General features: G+C 43.0%; 1 protein-coding gene across 3 annotated transcripts in view; it reads right to left on the bottom strand.

The window, feature by feature from the left end:
* Positions 1-582: 582 nt before the first annotated feature.
* The window catches only part of LOC134630804 (mediator of RNA polymerase II transcription subunit 13-like), an 83,640-nt gene continuing 66,001 nt past the window's right edge, over positions 583-18,221 (bottom strand). The window contains exons 6-31 of one of the 3 annotated variants that reach the window (XM_063478493.1): positions 17,067-17,273; positions 15,703-15,867; positions 15,435-15,591; positions 15,227-15,331; positions 14,413-15,069; positions 14,070-14,283; positions 12,491-12,569; positions 12,258-12,379; positions 11,970-12,066; positions 11,611-11,828; positions 10,186-10,364; positions 8,611-9,536; positions 8,193-8,372; positions 7,845-8,074; positions 7,549-7,747; positions 7,164-7,431; positions 6,828-7,080; positions 6,556-6,744; positions 6,238-6,461; positions 6,001-6,143; positions 4,411-4,569; positions 3,934-4,098; positions 3,534-3,688; positions 3,047-3,211; positions 2,724-2,833; positions 583-2,422 (exon numbers count right to left, since the gene is read on the bottom strand). In XM_063478493.1, coding sequence (XP_063334563.1) covers positions 2,290-2,422; positions 2,724-2,833; positions 3,047-3,211; positions 3,534-3,688; positions 3,934-4,098; positions 4,411-4,569; positions 6,001-6,143; positions 6,238-6,461; positions 6,556-6,744; positions 6,828-7,080; positions 7,164-7,431; positions 7,549-7,747; positions 7,845-8,074; positions 8,193-8,372; positions 8,611-9,536; positions 10,186-10,364; positions 11,611-11,828; positions 11,970-12,066; positions 12,258-12,379; positions 12,491-12,569; positions 14,070-14,283; positions 14,413-15,069; positions 15,227-15,331; positions 15,435-15,591; positions 15,703-15,867; positions 17,067-17,273 — 5,699 coding nt within the window. In that variant the 3' untranslated portion in view covers positions 583-2,289. The remainder of the gene's footprint in view (positions 2,423-2,723; positions 2,834-3,046; positions 3,212-3,533; positions 3,689-3,933; positions 4,099-4,410; positions 4,570-6,000; positions 6,144-6,237; positions 6,462-6,555; positions 6,745-6,827; positions 7,081-7,163; positions 7,432-7,548; positions 7,748-7,844; positions 8,075-8,192; positions 8,373-8,610; positions 9,537-10,185; positions 10,365-11,610; positions 11,829-11,969; positions 12,067-12,257; positions 12,380-12,490; positions 12,570-14,069; positions 14,284-14,412; positions 15,070-15,226; positions 15,332-15,434; positions 15,592-15,702; positions 15,868-17,066; positions 17,274-18,221) is intronic. The other 2 variants (XM_063478494.1, XM_063478495.1) reach the window with 2 other exon arrangements.

Raw genomic sequence — 18,221 nt, 5'->3', positions numbered from 1 at the left:
TGAATTTCGCATTATGAATTCAGGTTGTAGTCCTGCAACAGTTTGGCAACCTGTCCAGAGTGTATCCTGCCTCACAGATAGGCTCCAGCCTCCCACAACCCTGAATTGGATGAGAAGAAGATGGATGCATGGATGAGGGTGTATATCATAGCAGATTTGGCTCTGCAATTCTTGGCACATGTTGGGGCGCTTAATACATCCTTGTCTACCTGAGTACTGTTGCTGACCATGTCCATCCCTTTCTGGTTTCTTTAACAGCTGTGTGATGCTATCATGTTAATATGGGCCAAAATCTCTGAGAAATATTTCCAGCACCTTGTTGAATCTAGTACACGAAGAATGAAGGTAGTTCTGAAGAAAAAAGGGTGTGCCTAATGAAAAGCCTCGCTAAATATCACCAGTAGAATAAAAAACAGTAGCATAACGTGTAACAACACAACTTTACTTAGATGCAGGACTTGTTTACATTTAACCATAAACTGGATAACCCAAAAACGTGTGAATAGTATGGAATAATGTTTAAAAACATGACAAAAAGTCTGTAGTTTGCAGTATTCGGTATTAAAGGACACTGAACACAACTTCATTTGCAAGAGTTTTAATAATTTACTAAAAAAAAGAGTGTAAAAGTAACAGATCTCTCCCACCAAAGTGGATCTGTTTGATATTCAAAGTGATGACAGATGTAACAAATTTTTGCAAACTTGCCTTTGTACATTTGTGTATACTTACTTGGCAATTTAACCTCTTGGCTGTAATTAAATGAGTTTTGCACTGTATATCAAAAAAAAAAAGCTCAAAGGGAAAAAAATACTTTGATATGAATTAAGTGAAAGTAAACCAACCAGCATTAAATGTACAACTTTAAGAAACTCCAAAAAACACATCTGAAAAGTGTATATACAAACATGCTAGGAATCTAACAAAGAGCAGACTGAGGGAAGCTGAAGAGAGACAGGCCTTTCTAATGGTTTTCTTGACATCATTTAGGAGAGCCAATAAAGTAAAGCATCATTCGGAAATGTTTCATAATCTCGCAATACCGTGGTTTTTTATTGCCTATTTCAAGTTTTTGTTAGGAGAATAGGAACACTTTATAAATATACAGTTCATAGCGTATCCCCTGCGTGAATTTAATTTAACTTAAATAAAAAGTTAAAATGTTCAGCATCCGTAGAAAACAAAAAGAAACTAAAATGCATCTTTAATAAATGCTCAGACTGTGCCCATCCCCAGTAACATTAAGTGCCTGCTTGAAAGAGGTAATATATATTTATGTATGTACACACATATATATATAGATATATATATGTATATATATATCAAATTCTATGACATGATATAATTTGTATAAATATGGCGTCTTTACAACTGCATTAAAATGACAAATTTTTATTTCAGATCCCAAGACGATTAATGGTCGAATGGGAACAAAAAGGCCTTGTTTAAGTTTCTCATTTTCTCGTTTTAAATATTAAAAATAAGTCTCGATTCTTTGTAAATGTATGCCATACATTATAAACAACACATGTTACTCAACTGTACAAATATTTTCCATCGTGTTCATATCTACAACACTTTGGAAGGTACGAGGGGGGAAAAAAGTGCCATTATCAAATAGTCCCCCCTTCTGGAGCGAGTGGGAGTTGCTCCTCTCAGAGTGAAGGTAAAAGTTTCAGTAACCAACCAGCAACCGAGACACAAGGAGCTCAGTTCTATACAAAAAATGTAAAAACACCTTCGATGTAACAAAGACACGCACTTGTGATCTCACGTCACTCTGCTGGTTGTAAAACACGTCATGTGGAGTCATGTGACCCTGCACAGAAGTCCCTTTTGACAGATGAGGGTGTTTAAAAAAGAACCGTACGGAGCTTCTCTGTAAATGTCATCCACAGATGCTTCAAAACACACAAAGAGATGCTGCCCATGTGGGATATAATGGTTTGTTTTTTGTTTTTTTCTTGGATAGGCATAGTTGGGATGGATCTGTCCGTGTTCCCCGAAATGTTCACAGAACCATTTCTGAAGGTACACCCTGCACTGGCTTTCCTCTGCATCGCAGCTGAGTGACGTTGCTGTTGAAAACATTTCGCTCTTCTTTTATTCGTTACATTCCAGGCATGGGATTGTCTGGCTTGTCCTGTCCTTTATTTGGCCATCAATCCATGTGTACCTAATACAACAGAGGAGCTCTGGTGCTCTCTGGTGGTCGGAAAGAGGTGTAGGCACAGGAGAAATTATGCTAACCCTCGGCCCATGACTGCTGTCCTGGAAGTCTCACAAAAGCTAAAGCATGTTTAGGATGGCATTGTACATCTGGACTAGTATGGCCAGGTGGACGGGCAGGCAGGATTGGCGATCTTGAGTGGCAGGGGTACACGTCAGCCAAGAGAGGGCATTGTACTGCTCCAGCACAAACCTATGAGTGGAAAATATACAGTTTTATCGAGGAGCAAGGTAAAAACTGTTGAAGAGGAAAAAACTCCTGTTTTGTCTATGAGATCACAACTAATTCTGAACTTATTCTTCACACTGACAAAAATATGCAAACATCTGCCAAAGGTGATAATTATGAACTTTTCAATAAATATAAGAAGAAGGCTTCATATTTTCAGGCTTTATGCAGCTTCCTTCATCTGAATTGTTGGTGCTAATATGAAACATATAAATTTCGCACGCCTGTCGATTTCATTAGCATTTAATGCACATAATGAAGTTACCTGAGCACGTCAGAAGTGGTCTTTGAATCCAAGGGGTGTGGGGCCCTCTTAGTCTTCTCTGACACGATCTCATCTGACTGTGTTATGGAGATGTGGTGGTGAAGAGAGGCCTGCGGGCAAGAAACACAAAGCAGTTTAAAGTACTGAAGTTTGACTGTAATGAGAATCTGTATGACTTTTTGAAGTTTACCTGAAGATTTTATAAACAGATCTATAAACAAATCAATACATTTCAGGTTTGTGTCTCTCTGAGTTTCTCCCTCTGTCTCCAATCCTGAAAACTTTACATTCATTCTCAGTCACACTTGCAGTGTTGTGGGTACCTTGAGGAAAAGCGGACACTGTTTCTCAGCCTGCGGGCAAGAGGCCCAGAACCAGTGAGGAAGTCCGCTCGCCTGTGCAGTGGAGACGTAGTAGCCCAGAGCCAGCGGCTGCTGCTTTAGCTCCTCCGGGGGATTGTCCCTTGACAGCAAGCGCTCTCCCTGGCTCTGCAGACAGAGAGAATGCCAGCAAATAAATATTACCTTCATTGCAATCCGGGGTCATGGCCTGTATAATTTATTCATCTGTCAACAGGCTATATTTCTGAGCATGTGCACTGACAGCTGTGGGCTGTCTTCCTTAAACGGAACTGCGTACGTTAGCATTTTATGACAGGCAACTCTTCATTTTTCAACCGAAATAAAACGGTTATGTGTAAACACAGCTCGTTTACACTTTAAAATATACGACAGTCGCTCTTTTTCTTTTGTTACAGGGTGCCACTTGTTTCAAGCCTCTGCATTTTCTTTCCACTGAACCCTGACTCACCCTGGTGTGCTGGAAATGGGATCCCATTCCCATCCCAGATGGAGACCCAGGCGAGGGCACGGGAGAGGTGTTGGGTGAAGAGTGGAGGTTCAGCATTATGCCAATGCCAATGTCATTCTCCAGTTCATCAGGAAAGGGAAGATCAAACATGTCATCTGAGGAGAAAAAGTAAAGTAAATGCATACTTTACTCATCAACAACAGCAACTATCTGTGGTCATTAAAAGCCTACTCAAAGCACACAGCAGCACATAACTGAAAACTATTTTCAATGTGACTTTCAAAGCACAAGGACGCCACCTTTTGGTACAAAAAACACCATTGTATTTATCCAACTGTTCAAGGTCTACTACTAAATAATCTTATTACTCTAGCATAACTGCTATCCTGGGAGGCATTACCATTATTGTCTTCTGTCGGGTAGGAGCTGGACGCCAGCTGGGTAGTTGAAGAAGTTGGGAAGACTAGAATGTGTGTACAGGAAGCATCCTGAGGTGTGTTTAGCTGCGAGGTCTGCAAGTTCAAAGCAGTGCTGCGGCCAAACACAGAGCCCATGGTAACCGCATCTGGATCCGCATAAACAGAAACACACAAAAGGTGAGGGGAAAACTTAGATTATGTCATGTATTTATTAGCTATTAAACTAAAGTGGTCAGCACATGTGTAATTATTTATTATAGCTGAATACAAACATTTGTTTACGCACACTTTATCTTATTTGCACACTGGTGCAATAAATTTCTGTTATTAATCTGTTACTCTGACTGTTGTGACGTCTGAACGCTCAAGTATCCGCTATTATTAGTGCCACGGCCATAAACATGACAGCTAAACTCATAATTTATTATGCTAACTGCTAAAGTGGGTGAGCTACTTACCAGGCATGACCACAAAGGAGCCCTGTGGCTCCAAGGCGACCAGGCAGGCGCTGAGGATTGTTGGAGAGTCAGCAGCTGAGATCCCACACATGCGGCACGCCTCCCTCAGCTGGCGTCCTATTGAGTGGAGGGAGTGCTCCCCAAGGAGTGAACTCCAGTCTAGTAAGAGGGAAAGAGTGGGAGATATAGAGATGTAGCATGAAAAGCAAATGTTTTAAGAGAGAGCAAGTTATGAAATGTCTTTCCATTATAAAACGTGTGTCTATGTGCGCGTGTGTGTTTGTGCACCAGTCTATGCCTACATCTGTAATCAGTACAGGTGGGTAACACGAAACTCTCCACTGAAAGGGTCAGAAAATTAAATTACGATAAAAGAATAAAAGAAGAGTTCATCAGAGAAGTCTGTGCTGACTGAATGGCCCAGTTTTCTTTGCTTAAAGCTAGAAACTGAGCAAGTCCACTGAGTCCCAGTGTCCTTTCAGTGGATTATATGGAGCTCAAAAAATTAAACACTTTTCATTCAGAGTATAGCGTCGCATCAGTTAAACTTCTGGGATATTTATGTGGTTAAGCAGCAGAGGGGGTTGTTGATCAGTTTCAGCTGATTTGCTGTTAATGAAGTTAAGAAAAGCCGCACTAGAGGGGCAAGAATGGGACAACCCCTAAAACAGGAATGGTTTTACAGGTAGAGGCCTCTGGCATTTTTTTGTCTCCTCATCTTTTCTGTTTTTTTCACTAGTTTTGCATTAGGCTAGGGTCAGTGGCACAACTGGTGGCATGAGGTGATACGTGGACCCTACAGACTTCGCATAGGTACCCTAACTTCTCCAGTTGTGTCTCCCAACACAGTCCCAGGAGCATGGAGGAGATTCCGGGAGAAAGGAAGTAATTCTAGAAGAGCTGGACAGGGTCGTAGAAGGTCCTTTACCCATCAGCAGTACTGATATCTACTACTTTGTGCAAGGAGGAACAGGATTAGCACTGCCAGAGCCAGAGCCCTACAGAATGACCTCCAGCAGACCATTGATATGAACGCCTCTGATCAAACAATCAGAAACAGACTTTCTGAGGATGGCCTGAGGGCCTGACGTTCTCTAGTGGGCCCGTGCTCACTTCCCTGTGGGGCATGATTGGCATTTCCCATAGAGTACCAGAATTGGCAGGTACACCACTGGCACCCTGTGCTTTCCAGAGAGAGCAGGTTTACCCTGAGCACATGTGACAGATGTGAAACATTGGGCTGACTATAACATCATTCAGCATGACCAGAGCTCAGTGATGTCCTGGTCCAGGTCTGGATTGTGGAGGCCTGGAACATCTTTTCATTCCTAACACATTGCCCAGTCGATATCACTATAGATATTTTAAATAGATATTTTCTCTCATTGAGATCTGATGTGTTTTCTAATTATCAATTTCATTTTTTTCAGCACTGTAATATTGATAGATGTACAGTATGAAGAGTAAAGGTCAGTTATACCCTAAATTAACCCTCAAGACTTTTTACTGCTATCTTGCAACAAACACTATTCTACTGCACACTATACTTCCTCTGCTGATAACCTCTGATAACATCAGAAAGTCACTCACCTTTAAGCTCCCCGTGGCCTAGTCGGCCTAATCGACCAATAACAATCCTCCATGGCAGCGATGTCATCTGAATGATGCCAATGCACCACTCCCACAGCTTCTGTAGTCCCATCTTCCTAGCTGACACCTTAGGACGGCGGGCTCTGAAGTGAGAAGAAATCATGAAAAATGCTAGAAACCACCATGTCACACCAAACACTATGACAGGACAGGCCTTTCACTGAAACCATTTCTCACCTGTTGGGCACATCAATGTTGATAATACAAGTCTCTAAGAGCTCTCCTTGCTGGTCAGTGCAGGAAACAAGCAGCCAACGCTGGTCATGTGACAGGCAGTATCCTACAAAGAGCACGTTGTATTTGGGAGGCAGCTCTGCCCATATTTCTCCTGGTTCTGGCTGCTTGGGACGGCTCGGACCGAGCACAAAGGGTGGAGTGTACAGCTGCAGTGGGCTGGGGTGCTACATTAAACAATTAGGATTTTATTAAAAAGGGAAGTTATGATATATACTACAGTTACTGAAACCACACATATCATTGAACTGTTGTGCTTACCTCTGGACTCTTAAGTACCGAACTGACAGTGGAAACTGGGCCAAAACCAGTCAGGGACTTTATATGTGTTTGCTGGGGTAGTAGACGCCTGCATTGAGAGTAACAAGAGAAGGCCAGGGAGCGCAGGTGTTGCAGGTACAAATGGCTCTCTCCGCTAGCTGGCTGGAGGAGATACTGGCACGGCACCACCTAAAATACAAATGATGCAAAGAAATGTTGAGGATGGCGATCAAAAGTGAATTCTGCTTTATGCCTCGCAATTATTTTCTTACCTGTAGCACCAGTGCGGGTCTTGTTGTTTCAGGCAGTGTCTGCAGCATCTCTGTGTAGCAGCGGAGAAGCCCTAGCAGCCAAATGCTACTTGACTCTACCTCGTCACCTTCTTCCTCCTCCCCTCCATCGTTTCTCGCTCCGCTTGAGCTCAGGAAAGCGTCCACTATGTAAATAACGATAGCTGGTGGGTTGGCATGGCTGTCCACTGAGTCAGCCACAGTGGGGATGCCTATTCTAGACTGCTCGGAAGAGCTGAAAAAAGAGCAGAGGAAACAAGCTTCAGTGTAAATAAGCTGGAACAACAGCTGAGATGTTAAAATTATTCTTAATCTTACAGTTCAGGGTTTTCTGCTGGTGTGTTGGCTGGTGGGGTGGAACCAGGAGGTCCTTTGGAGTCACTGGCTCCTGCTTGGGTCTCTTCTGTCTGGCCTGAAGTTGCTCCAGTTGGGGCTGAAGCATTTACTGAACTGGCACCACCTGTAGTTTGTTCTCCTTCTTGAGTGGAAGAAGAAGGCTGAGCTGAGGATGTGTTGTTCACAGGCGGCTGGGCTTTGGGAGGTAACAGAAGACTGCTGTCCAATGGCAGGGCAGAGAGCTGGGGGCCTGAAAGCGATAAAAAGAATACATGCTCATCTTCACTCACTGAAGATAAAGAAATATACAGATTCAAAAACAGAGCTAATGCAATCCAGTTAGTTTACTCTGTTCAGGGATTCTCACCAAGCTGCTGCTTGCAAGCATAAGCATAAAGTTTGAGTTTGTTGAGGTTGTCAGTGTGCTGCTGTCCAACCCAGGGTCCAGTCAACCACTGGTCCACATCCAGCTCCTCTAGCTTTTCTTTCTCCACATCTTCTCCCACGCGCACGATGCCATCTCTGGACACCTTGGCCAGTGGACGGTGCTTCCCAAGACGGCATGTCTGGAATAGGAGTTGGGAAAAGGACATGAAAGTCTCAAAGTATGTACAAATGAGTTGAAATCGGACCGTGGCTCTTACTGGGAGTTCAATCTCCTACCTCATAAACAGCACTCAGCTCCAGAAAGAAGGATCGGGCAGCAGACAAAAGCGAGGGGCTGTTGGGACAAACCACCATATAAGCAACATCTCGTTGCCCACCGTAAGGTTCCAGCAGCAACTTCTCCCAGAAAGGCAACGCCAGCGGGGACAGTGCCAAGAAGTCCCTCTCCCGGTCATAACCCAGCAGCACTGTAGGAATGGGCAGGGGCTCCGGAGACTCCTCTGAACCTAAGAAAGGAAAACATTGTGACATCCTTAAGATATATATTATGGCACAAAATATACAGGTAAAATTCAACACAAAGCGCTAGCTGTTCACGTAACCACAAAGAATGCACTGACTCACCATAAGAACCTCTCCCGGCCATCTTATGAAACTGCTGCCAGGTGAGCGGACCCTGAACATGCTGGATGTTTTCCCAGGTCCGTCCGGTTCTCTTTTTCTGGATGGCATCCTGCAGGAAAGGCTGCAAAGACAGCAGCATGCGCACCATATCCTGTGACGACAACATGCTCATATCCACCACTTTCGAGACACACGCACATATACACACATACACACACAGAAAGTGTACAGATGCACAGGCGTTAACAAGATTGTGAACACCAAAGAAAGAAAGAAATACATAAAGAAATACAAAATACATCATAGTTTACATATAAAAGCAGCCCAGCATGCATAATAAATATCTTAATTTAAGGGATTTTATCATAATTATTTATCATATTAGTCCACTCTTTAGAAGCCAGACCACAATTCTTACCATTAGTGTGAGGCCAGGAGTGGAGAGCGGTACTTCTGACAACAGATAGATCTACTTTCCCTCCTGTGGGGTTATCCACATACTGAAGTCCCTGCTCCAAAGCATTGTAGCAGGCCGTACAGGCATCACTCCCATCTGCCCACTGTTTTTCAGACATCCAGCTCTGGAGGAGTGCCCCTTTGCGGCCGTGGCAGGAGCAGCTCAGGGGGAGATGAAGTGAAGCCAGAGAAGAAATTGGGTGGGAGCACTGTTCCTGTAAAAGGACCATGACCGCAGGAGAGGCAGGCGCTGCATCCTGCGGTCGCTTGGCCTTGGAGTCTCCCATAGTCGGGTCCCGTCTGGAAAGTGCTAACCTCCTCTCAGCTGCTCGCCCTACTTCGGAGGTTCGACCAAAAATGTCGAGCTCGTCCTCCAGGAAGAGGCCTGTTCCGAGGGCCAGTCGCCTGTTCACGATGGCGCTGAAGCCACACATGCAGCGATATTGATCTTCACCAGTGGAATCTGGGATATAAACCCCCACGTCTGCTCCTTTGACATTCTGGTTGCAGGCACAAATACAGCAGCTGTCAAAGTTGCGATCCTTGAAGACACTGAGGACAGAGTCTGAGAGGAGGAGGATTGTGTACAGGCTGTGGGCCTCAGGCAGAGACGGGCCCGGCCGAGCTAGGGGCTCTACAGAGCTGAGAGGCAGGCTTGTAGAAGGGGTGGAAACTGGTGAGCTAAGCTCAGTACCATCCTGCTTTACCGAACCCTGTCCAGAGCTTGCAGTGTTAATACCCCGTGGTGTACGTGGAGTTCTTGGGGTGGGCACAGAGAAGCGTGGGGTGGCAGGAGATGGGAGGATGCCAGTAGTGGTACTGGTAGAGGCAGTAGCTCCACTCATCGGCACATAGTCCTGGTCAGCGAGGGGAACACTGGGAATATTTCTGGAAAAAGAATCGAAAAAACAAAAACAAATAGTAAGACAAACAAGATTAGTGTAACTGTCTGGAAGCATCTCTTAAAGGTCGTGCAGTTTGTTCCAAACACAAAAGGAAATCCTCAAAACTAAGTGATATCATGCTTAGAGCACTACACTCTTTCCAGTGAGGCTAAAAAGTGCCCACAAGCCATCCTTTCAGGAACTGCATGCTTTAAAAAAAACTTTAAAATGAACTCATTAATTATCCTTGGCAGATTAAAATCCTTGCCGCCAGGGGGCAGCGTTTCACCAGCGTTGAGATGTTTTGGACGTGTGCTTTTCTTTAAACTACCCATTTTCCCCAGGCTTTTTTTTTTCCCCTGGCCATCATTGCAAATAAGAATGTGTTATTAATGACCAACCTGGGTAATTAAAGGTTACAGTGACAGGAACAAGCTAAAACTACATGAAAGTAAAGCTAGGCCCTAATTCTCTCCAACACAATAAACAGATGTTCTACACATAAAGTCAAAACAGTTGTGTCTTTGCATTCTGTTGACAGCGTTAGTTAATTTCAGAAGCTTTAAACTATTTTAAACACACTGATTTATAATTACAAGACAAGCACAAGATGAAAGTCATTTCACTCTCTAATGTGATAACTGATTACTCACATGTATCCATCCTTGTTGAAGGCAGAATTCTGGGGATGCATGACCGTGGGGAAATGTTCCATCTTGGGCAACAAGGACCAGGAAGGACGGTAATAACACTGTTCAGGAATCTTGAGTGGTGGAAGATTCTGGCTGGGTAGGCAGGCTAGTGGAGCAAACATGGAGGAGCCTATCAGCGGCTGGACAAAGAGAGGAATAAATGTTTGTTATTTACAAGTATAAAGACATGTTTCATTAGGCTGAATAAGTGGTTAAAGAGCAGAAGTTGAGGAAAAGCTTCTTTCTACTGTAGGTGCAATTAAAAGGGCTATTTAGAAATCAGGCTTGCAAATAAATCAACTAAGACAGTATTTTTCCAGATTTTTGGAAAAAACAACTCAGTGGCAACATTATTGAATGTGTGTCCCCAGCATCGTTAGCAGTCCCTACCTTGAGTTTCAAAATTGTTGCTTATCTACTAATCACAGATTTTCAAATTATAAATACCTCCTGAAAATCACTGAAATGAATAAACCAGTGATTCCACAAAATTAATGCATCCATCCAGTTCAGTTCTGCTTATCCAGTTCAGGGTCACAGGAGGCAAGAGTCTACAGTCATAAATCTATATGCTAATTTTCTTGAAAAACATAAATAATTTCTTGAAAGAGCAGAGAACTGCAGTTTTTACCAAACATCCCCTGTCTGTGGTACTCTTTTGACCATTTAAAGCAACAGGATGGCTTGGGGAAACTACCCATGTTCATATTAATATGTTTTTAGAGCAAACAGAACAGTGACATTTTCTCAGCTTTAGCTGCGTAACTGACATGTTAGCAAGATATTCCTCAGTGCTCTTCTGTTTGCATTAGGGACTGCATTAGGATTCTAAGAAATTGTTAAAAGCAGATGTTCTCCTTGAATTATTCACACGTTTAAACATTCAATAACATGTCATAAAAAGCAGGATTATGACAACAGTTATCTGCTTTAGATCACTATGTATGTCAACTCATCAGGAAGTCATATTCACTAAAATCTAATATTTATGTATTTCAGTCTTCCTTCTCATATCGAAGCTGCTCTAACAATATGATTTGCTTGGAGTAACTTGCTTGTGTTGTCAAGAAGATGTACTCAGTACGGAGCAAATGCATTCATAATGCATATGATTAGCATTCCCAGCTCGTCGAACCTGCAGTCAGTACAGCTCTCTAACATTAAAAGGTATTAGTGAAACACTTCCAGTGTGATATGAGCTAGCACCAAGTCAGCCAAGTCAGACATTTAAATAATAACAAGTAAAATGGACAATTTATCTTATTTCCATCCATCTGTGCACTTTTCTAAATTGACGCCTGCTGCAAAAAGCTAATGACATGTTTTCATACTAGGGATCAATTCAGAGTGTCAGATCTAACAATCTTAACTACCGCTTTTCCTCACCTTGATATCCTCCTGCCTGGGACTACCAATGTTATCCTCCACCTCCATCCTGTGTTCAGTCAGCTGGGTGGAGGCCGCTGTAGGAAGGTGGTCAGCTGGTCCAGTGGGCGCAGGGGGCTCTTGACTCGGGGTGTCCCGATAGGTCATGATGGGTGAGAAGGCTGGGTGCTGCTCTAGAGAAGGCGGGGTGGGAAACATCCGCTGGAGATCTGCTACTGCTGAAAAGAAAAAGAGATGGACAAAGAGACACAGAGAGCAGGGGGAGGTAAATAGATGGTGAGTGGAATTAAGAATATTTAACACCAAACTAATACCTGAGGGAGCTTTTGAGAAACTAGATACTCATCAGAGTGACTCACTTGATGGATAAGGTACTGCAACTCTTCCTTCTTTTCCAATAGGACGATCTTCTGTTGACACTGGTACCTTAGTTGAGTGCTGGTTTGGGTAAACAGTCTAAAAAGTATTACAGGGTAAATTATGTGACTAAAAAACTTTATTCTTTAAAATTCTTAAATCGTTAACTAAAAAACGGTTTATTTTCTAATATGATGTTTGGAGTTTTGTTCTTTTGCTTGTTTGTTTTACATAGTGTCTTACCACTGTTAACATTGTTACAAGAATATAGATAGAACATTATATTTTACCCCCGGGTCTTCATCGTCTTCATCAAGTATGTTGTCTAGATCAGAGATGTTGACCACTAGATCTATTTCTCTGGTCAGAGAGGGATTGGTTTTAGCAGCTCCGTCGTCCTGGCCTGATTCGTCTAAAACAACACAAAACATCGTTAGACTGAACAAAAATACTCATGTGTGACATGAATTGCTGTACTGTAGAACATGTAAATTATGTTTATGTCTGTGATTAGGACCCCCACCTGATTTTGGAGCAGAGTTAAAAATGGACATAGCATCTTTTCCATCAGTTAACGCTCCATTGCTGGTGATTTCTTCTCCCTAGTGGAGGGATTCAAACAAAATGAGAACATTGGCAGGTTATGTTCAGCACAGATTCAATAAAATATGTCGAGAGCCTCTCTTCATTATTATAATGTACGCTTTGTGCTACGAAATGCCTTAGCCTGATAAAATGCCACATTCTGTAGCAAAGAGCACAAAGCATTAGCATTTTAGCATTTTCAATATTAATTGTCAGTTTCTTCCTGTTAAAAGGGAGTTTATTCTTCCCACTGTCACCAAGTGCTTGTCATGTGATTGATGGGGTTTTCTCTGTATTATTGTAGAGTCTTTGTCTTATAATTTAAAGTACCTTGAGGCAACTGTTGCTGTGATTTGGTGCTATATGAATAAAACTGTATTGGATTGAATTAAATAGAACCTACTTTGGTATGTCTCAGACAAAATGATGGGTTAAAGTTTACTGTTCACTCTCCATTTAGCTTTTTTTGACTTGTCCACCCTACTAGGGGCTTATCCAAGTCTTTAGCTGCAAAATGCTCTTTTATGTTCACCCTCTGGCTCACGGTTGTTAAATTCATTTTACTACATGAGCTGCATATATTTAAATTTGAACTTAAGTAGACTAGACTTCTAATTACCTATAAAGACTATAACCTATAAACCTTTTTTTAGTGTTAAGAAGTGTTTCAGAAGTTCATTCTGGAAAAGTTTGGATTTCGTGAACTAGTTTTCTAAAACTGGTACACATTAGTGTTTCTACATTTGACCAGCCTTAATAAATTATACAGACATGTTATTGTAGCAAATCAGCAGGGTCAGAGAGTTACAGTCTAAGATATACATCTGTAAACTTACAGAAAATGGACTTCGTGTCTAGTCATAATTATAAAAGATTTAAATGCCCTTTTTTCACCGTAGACCCATACTGAATAAAATAGCGAATTCTCTATTAATTCATTCTTAGTGAAAAGACACCCAATTTTCTGTTTGTTTGTTTTTTATGGTGTGTCTATTACTTATTTTGGTGTAGCATGGCAGGTCAGCAGTGAAGTCTATTGATACGAAGGCTGTAAAAATGACGATGATTCAGATCTCTGGACCCTCAGTTTGGACTTTCATGATGTGATCAGTTTTTAAGCTTGAAAACCAGAGGAAAATCTACATTTATACTTTACGTCTTTGCAGTAGTCACATTTTGCAAAGTGGAATGGATGGCCTGGTTTTGACCGCTGGGCTGTACCTTTGAAAGCCCAGACCTGGTTGATAACTATGTCTGCTGTTTGGGTGACTGGACAGATAAGATTGATAGCTTTATTTATTTTATTTTTTACTCTAAACAATTACCTGTTACAGTACGACCGATGGCAACTGTAAAACTAAATTAAACAACAAAGCTACTATAAGACCTCCTTGCATACAAGGATTAATTATGCAATCCATAATTAATAGATAAATATTGATTTTAACCACGTTACATTTTCCCTGAATCCAGTTTTTTTGTTTGTATTTGTATTTTCAAACTGTGTGTTGTCCTACCTTGGCCTTCTTGCTGGGTTCTCGCCCTTGACCCTTTAATCTCTTGGAAGTGGAGAAAGTGTACTCAATGTCTCCTTCCTTAAAGTCATAGGGATCATCCCCATTATCCCGAAGTGCCTCCACACCTGGCTGCTGGAACAGGCCCAAAGTTTGGATGTGTTGCCTCACTCGCTCCTCTGAGATTTTAAATCTCTTGTGCGCCTGTGCGTATAGTCTAAAGGAGACAAAAAAACAAGTTTATTCTTCTGCGTTCTCATGTACCATACAAATGCACTAAATTCCCAGTATTATATTCAGTATACTTCCAAATATTATTTCCCCAACACTGGTGCAACTCTCCCACCTTTTAAGCGAAGCTCCCTCGATGGTTGTGTCTGTTGTCACTTCCTCTAGTTTATCAATGGGGAGTTCAGAGGGTCTAAAGTCAGTCTTATCAGTCCTGGGAGTCCTGAAGCCTCTCCACCAGCCAGCCCCACTCTCCCTCTGCCTCAGCAGAGCTGCATACACAGCTGTCTCGCTAGTAATCACCCCCAATCCTGAAGCACCATCTTGACAGACGGGCATATCCACAGGCCCATCCATAGCCTCTGGGTCTTGTACCCGGGGATGCGGGCTAAGAGTGGGTGGAAGTGGAGATACTGGTGAATGGAGAAGGGACTCAGGGGCTTTTCTGCCATTGGAGTGGGGCTTGGAATACTTGCAGGTTGGCAGAGTGGCCAGGGACTCTATGGGTGGATCCAGCGCCACGAGGCCACCGAGCTGGGGCCCTCCTGGAGAGTCCTGTTCCAGAGGACTCTCCTGTGTGACAGACAGACGATGGTGGAAAGGAATAACAGCTGGCCTCTTGGACTGTTTGTCACCCTTTTCTGTCTTGTCACTGGTCTTGTGTTTGGGCAGGGAGGGAGTGTACAATGATGGGCCAGAAGACTGAGTGGGGTTGGCACTAGTTTGGGAGTTGGCAGTGGACGCAGTGGTCAGATTTGACTTCTGCTGCTTTAACCTGAAACAAAAATAAATAGCAATCTACTTAAAATTCTATGAAAAGACTTCCAACTAAATTATATACCTGAAAAGTCTGTTTTTAAACGCATCAGCATGAAAACAAGAACACCTGAATCTAACACATTTGGAACAGCTTGGGTGCAATTCTGGAGTACCTAGAGCAGCTGCAGGGTGCTCTCGCTCCCAGATCGTTGAAATCCCACGTGGTAACTCTATTTGGCACTTCCTTTCGAGGCGTTACTTCAGTTGACTGATTCGGTCTGCGGGGAACGAACAGATCCATGAGGGCGCCAGCTCAGCTGCATCACTGCACTTCAATTATAATCCAGCCAAAGTCAGGGAGTAAACTCCAGATTTACTTACACATGCTGAGGCTGGTTGAGATAGCACTCCCTCCAGGCCTGATGGACCACCTGACAAGTCAGCTTCTTCCCAGAATGCTTTGGGCTGATGCTGGTGATACTCATGCTGCTGTCTGGTGTGGGCACACTCGAGGCTGAGGTTACGAAGCCGCTGTCCGCTGAAAAAAAAAAGAAAAAAAAAAGAGTGAAACACTGTCAATGTAAAACTGTGTAGTTTTAACATTTCAGCATGTGTGTACAACGCTGCGGCATGTCTGTGTCCCTGTTACCGGAGCATGGCTGCTCTGGTGATGTTGGTGGCGTCAGTGGCACGCTGCAGTGGTTCAGCTCTTTGTTGAGGCCCTGAGCTGTGGGAACAGGTGGAGGCTGCTCCACTGGTAGGTCTCCTTGGGCAATTAGCACGAAAGCAGCTGGGTAGGTCATTCTTACTCCACCTGAGAATACAAGAAAAGAGGATCTGCTGTTATAGGATACATTTAAATGCTGGGTTAATTTTTTAAATGGGCACCATTTCTAGATATTGCTAATAATTAGCCTTACATAAATAAAGACGCTGTATAATGTCTGGTTCTTTTCTGTTAATGTAATTACCCACTTTCGTACTCACCGGTCATGAAAACATAATCAAATCTAAAATCCTTTTGTACTCACTCCTTCAGTATTATTTCTGGCTTTCCTCTTTAGATGCAAAGCAGTTTTAATTGTAATCAGGTCAAACCAAAGCTGTGGAATCAGACTGATTAGACAAAGCTGTTAGAGTAACTCCCCGGGGTTTTTTACCTCAACTTCACTTCACTATTCTTCCTTTCTGTCAGTCCTGCTCTCTCCTCCCCTGCCTTCCAGTCACTTCCTGACTTCTGCTCTTTGATAACTGACTGTAAGGATCATTGCAGTATAAGCACCTCATCCACTAATACCTCAGCTCAAACTGCCTGGGAGTCTACATGAGGACAGAGGGTAATTAATGTGATGTTGATCTCTTGGTGTTTGCTCTAGTTCCTTCTCATTCTGAAAGAACTGCAGTCCTCTTTACTAAGTACTGCTTCTTGGTAATATTGTATGCAGGATATGAGTTTCATTGCAGACTGACTGCACAGCAAAAGTTTTTTTCTTTCTTTTTTTTGCATTGATTAGGTGACCCTAAATCCTCCCTTAGTTATGCTGCAATAGGCCCAGGGTGCTGGGGGTTCCCATAATGCACTCAGTGTTTCTTCTTCACTCACCTCTTTGACTGTCTATCTGTTTATATACCACTCTGCATTTAATCATTAGTTATTATTATTTTTTGGCTCTCTTCCACACCTTCAGCAGGCCTGTCTCCCTCCCCTTACCCCCCAGACAATCAGAGCAGATGGCTGCCCCTCCTTGAGCCTGGTTCTGCTGGAGGTTACTTCCTGTTAAAAGGGAGTTTTTCCTTCCCACTGTTGCCAAGTGCTTGCTCACAGGGGGTCATCTAATTTGGGGGGTTTTCTCTATATTATTGTAGCATCTTAGCCTTACAATAAAAAAATCTTAGCCTTACAATAAAAAGCACCTTGAGGTTAGTGCTGTTGTGATTTGGTGAACTGTACTGAACTGACTTGCATACCAGTTTAAATCCAATATCTTTTTCACCACCATTGCTTTTCCATACCTACAACCACCTCCACCGCCACGTGACTGTTGCGATCGTAGGCCTGGCTCGTTTCCTCTTTTTCCTTCTCTCCACCTCCCTCTTTCTGCTGAAGTACCATGGGGTAGAAGTAGCTCCACTCCTCCATCAGCTTCCGCACTGCTGGATCACTCATCTTATAGGCCTGACCTGTAAGAGTGCCGCTCAGACCGTACGGACTCAGGATCACTGCATAGATAAATTAATAATGTAGAGAAATAAACAAAGTTCACACATCAGTAGCTCTGAACCATTTTATTATTTTTTTCTGCATTGATTTTTATTTTCTTTGCACAGCAAACCTTTAGTGATAACTGCAATGCTGAAATACTTACTCTTGGTTTGTGCTATTTATGCTTCTACCACTGGTAGAATTTGACTTTTTACACTAGCAAATCAAGTTTTTATACACATAACACACCAGAAGCAGCACCTAAAATATAAGATAGTACTTTTAACAAAGCAACCTGAAAGTACAGTATGTAAAATACTTTGTAACCAACGGGATCCTCACTAGGCTATTTAACCTCTCCCTGACTGGTGCCACTGTTCCCACCTGTCTGAAGGCCTCCACTATCATTCTTATCCCCAGAGAACTGGTATAGACAGCCTCAATGACTACAGACCTATAGCCTTTACATCTGTAGTCATGAAGTGCTTAGAGCGGATAATGTCTCAGCACATCAGAGACTGTCTACCCTCTGTCCTCAACCCCCACCAGTTTGCTTACAGAGCAAATCGGTCCATGGAGGATGCCATCACCATCACCCTTCACAGAGCGCTGAGCCATCTGGAGAACAGGAAGAGCTACATGATGATGCTCTTTGTGGACTACAGCTTCCTAACCAGCCGGCCTCAATTAGCCCAAATCTAAACGTCCTTAAAAACAAAGAACTCATAATTTACTTCAGGAGGCACAGACAGGTCCACTCCCCTCTGATTATAAAGGGAGAACAGGAATCTGTCTCCACCTTCAGGTTTCTGGGCACCCACATCTCTGCTGATCTGACCCGGACCGCAACACCAACGACCTGCTAAAGAAGGCCCAGCAGTAGCTGCACTTCTTCAGTGTCCTCAGGAAGAATAAGCCTGAGCAGAAGCTGCTGCTGGTCTTCTACCACTCCTCAGTGGAGAGCG

Source organism: Pelmatolapia mariae, linkage group LG7, assembly GCF_036321145.2.
Source record: "Pelmatolapia mariae isolate MD_Pm_ZW linkage group LG7, Pm_UMD_F_2, whole genome shotgun sequence".
Classification (NCBI taxonomy): Eukaryota; Metazoa; Chordata; class Actinopteri; order Cichliformes; family Cichlidae; genus Pelmatolapia; species Pelmatolapia mariae.
Note: the sequence above shows the minus strand (reverse complement) of the source record. Positions and strands in the feature narration are given on the sequence as shown.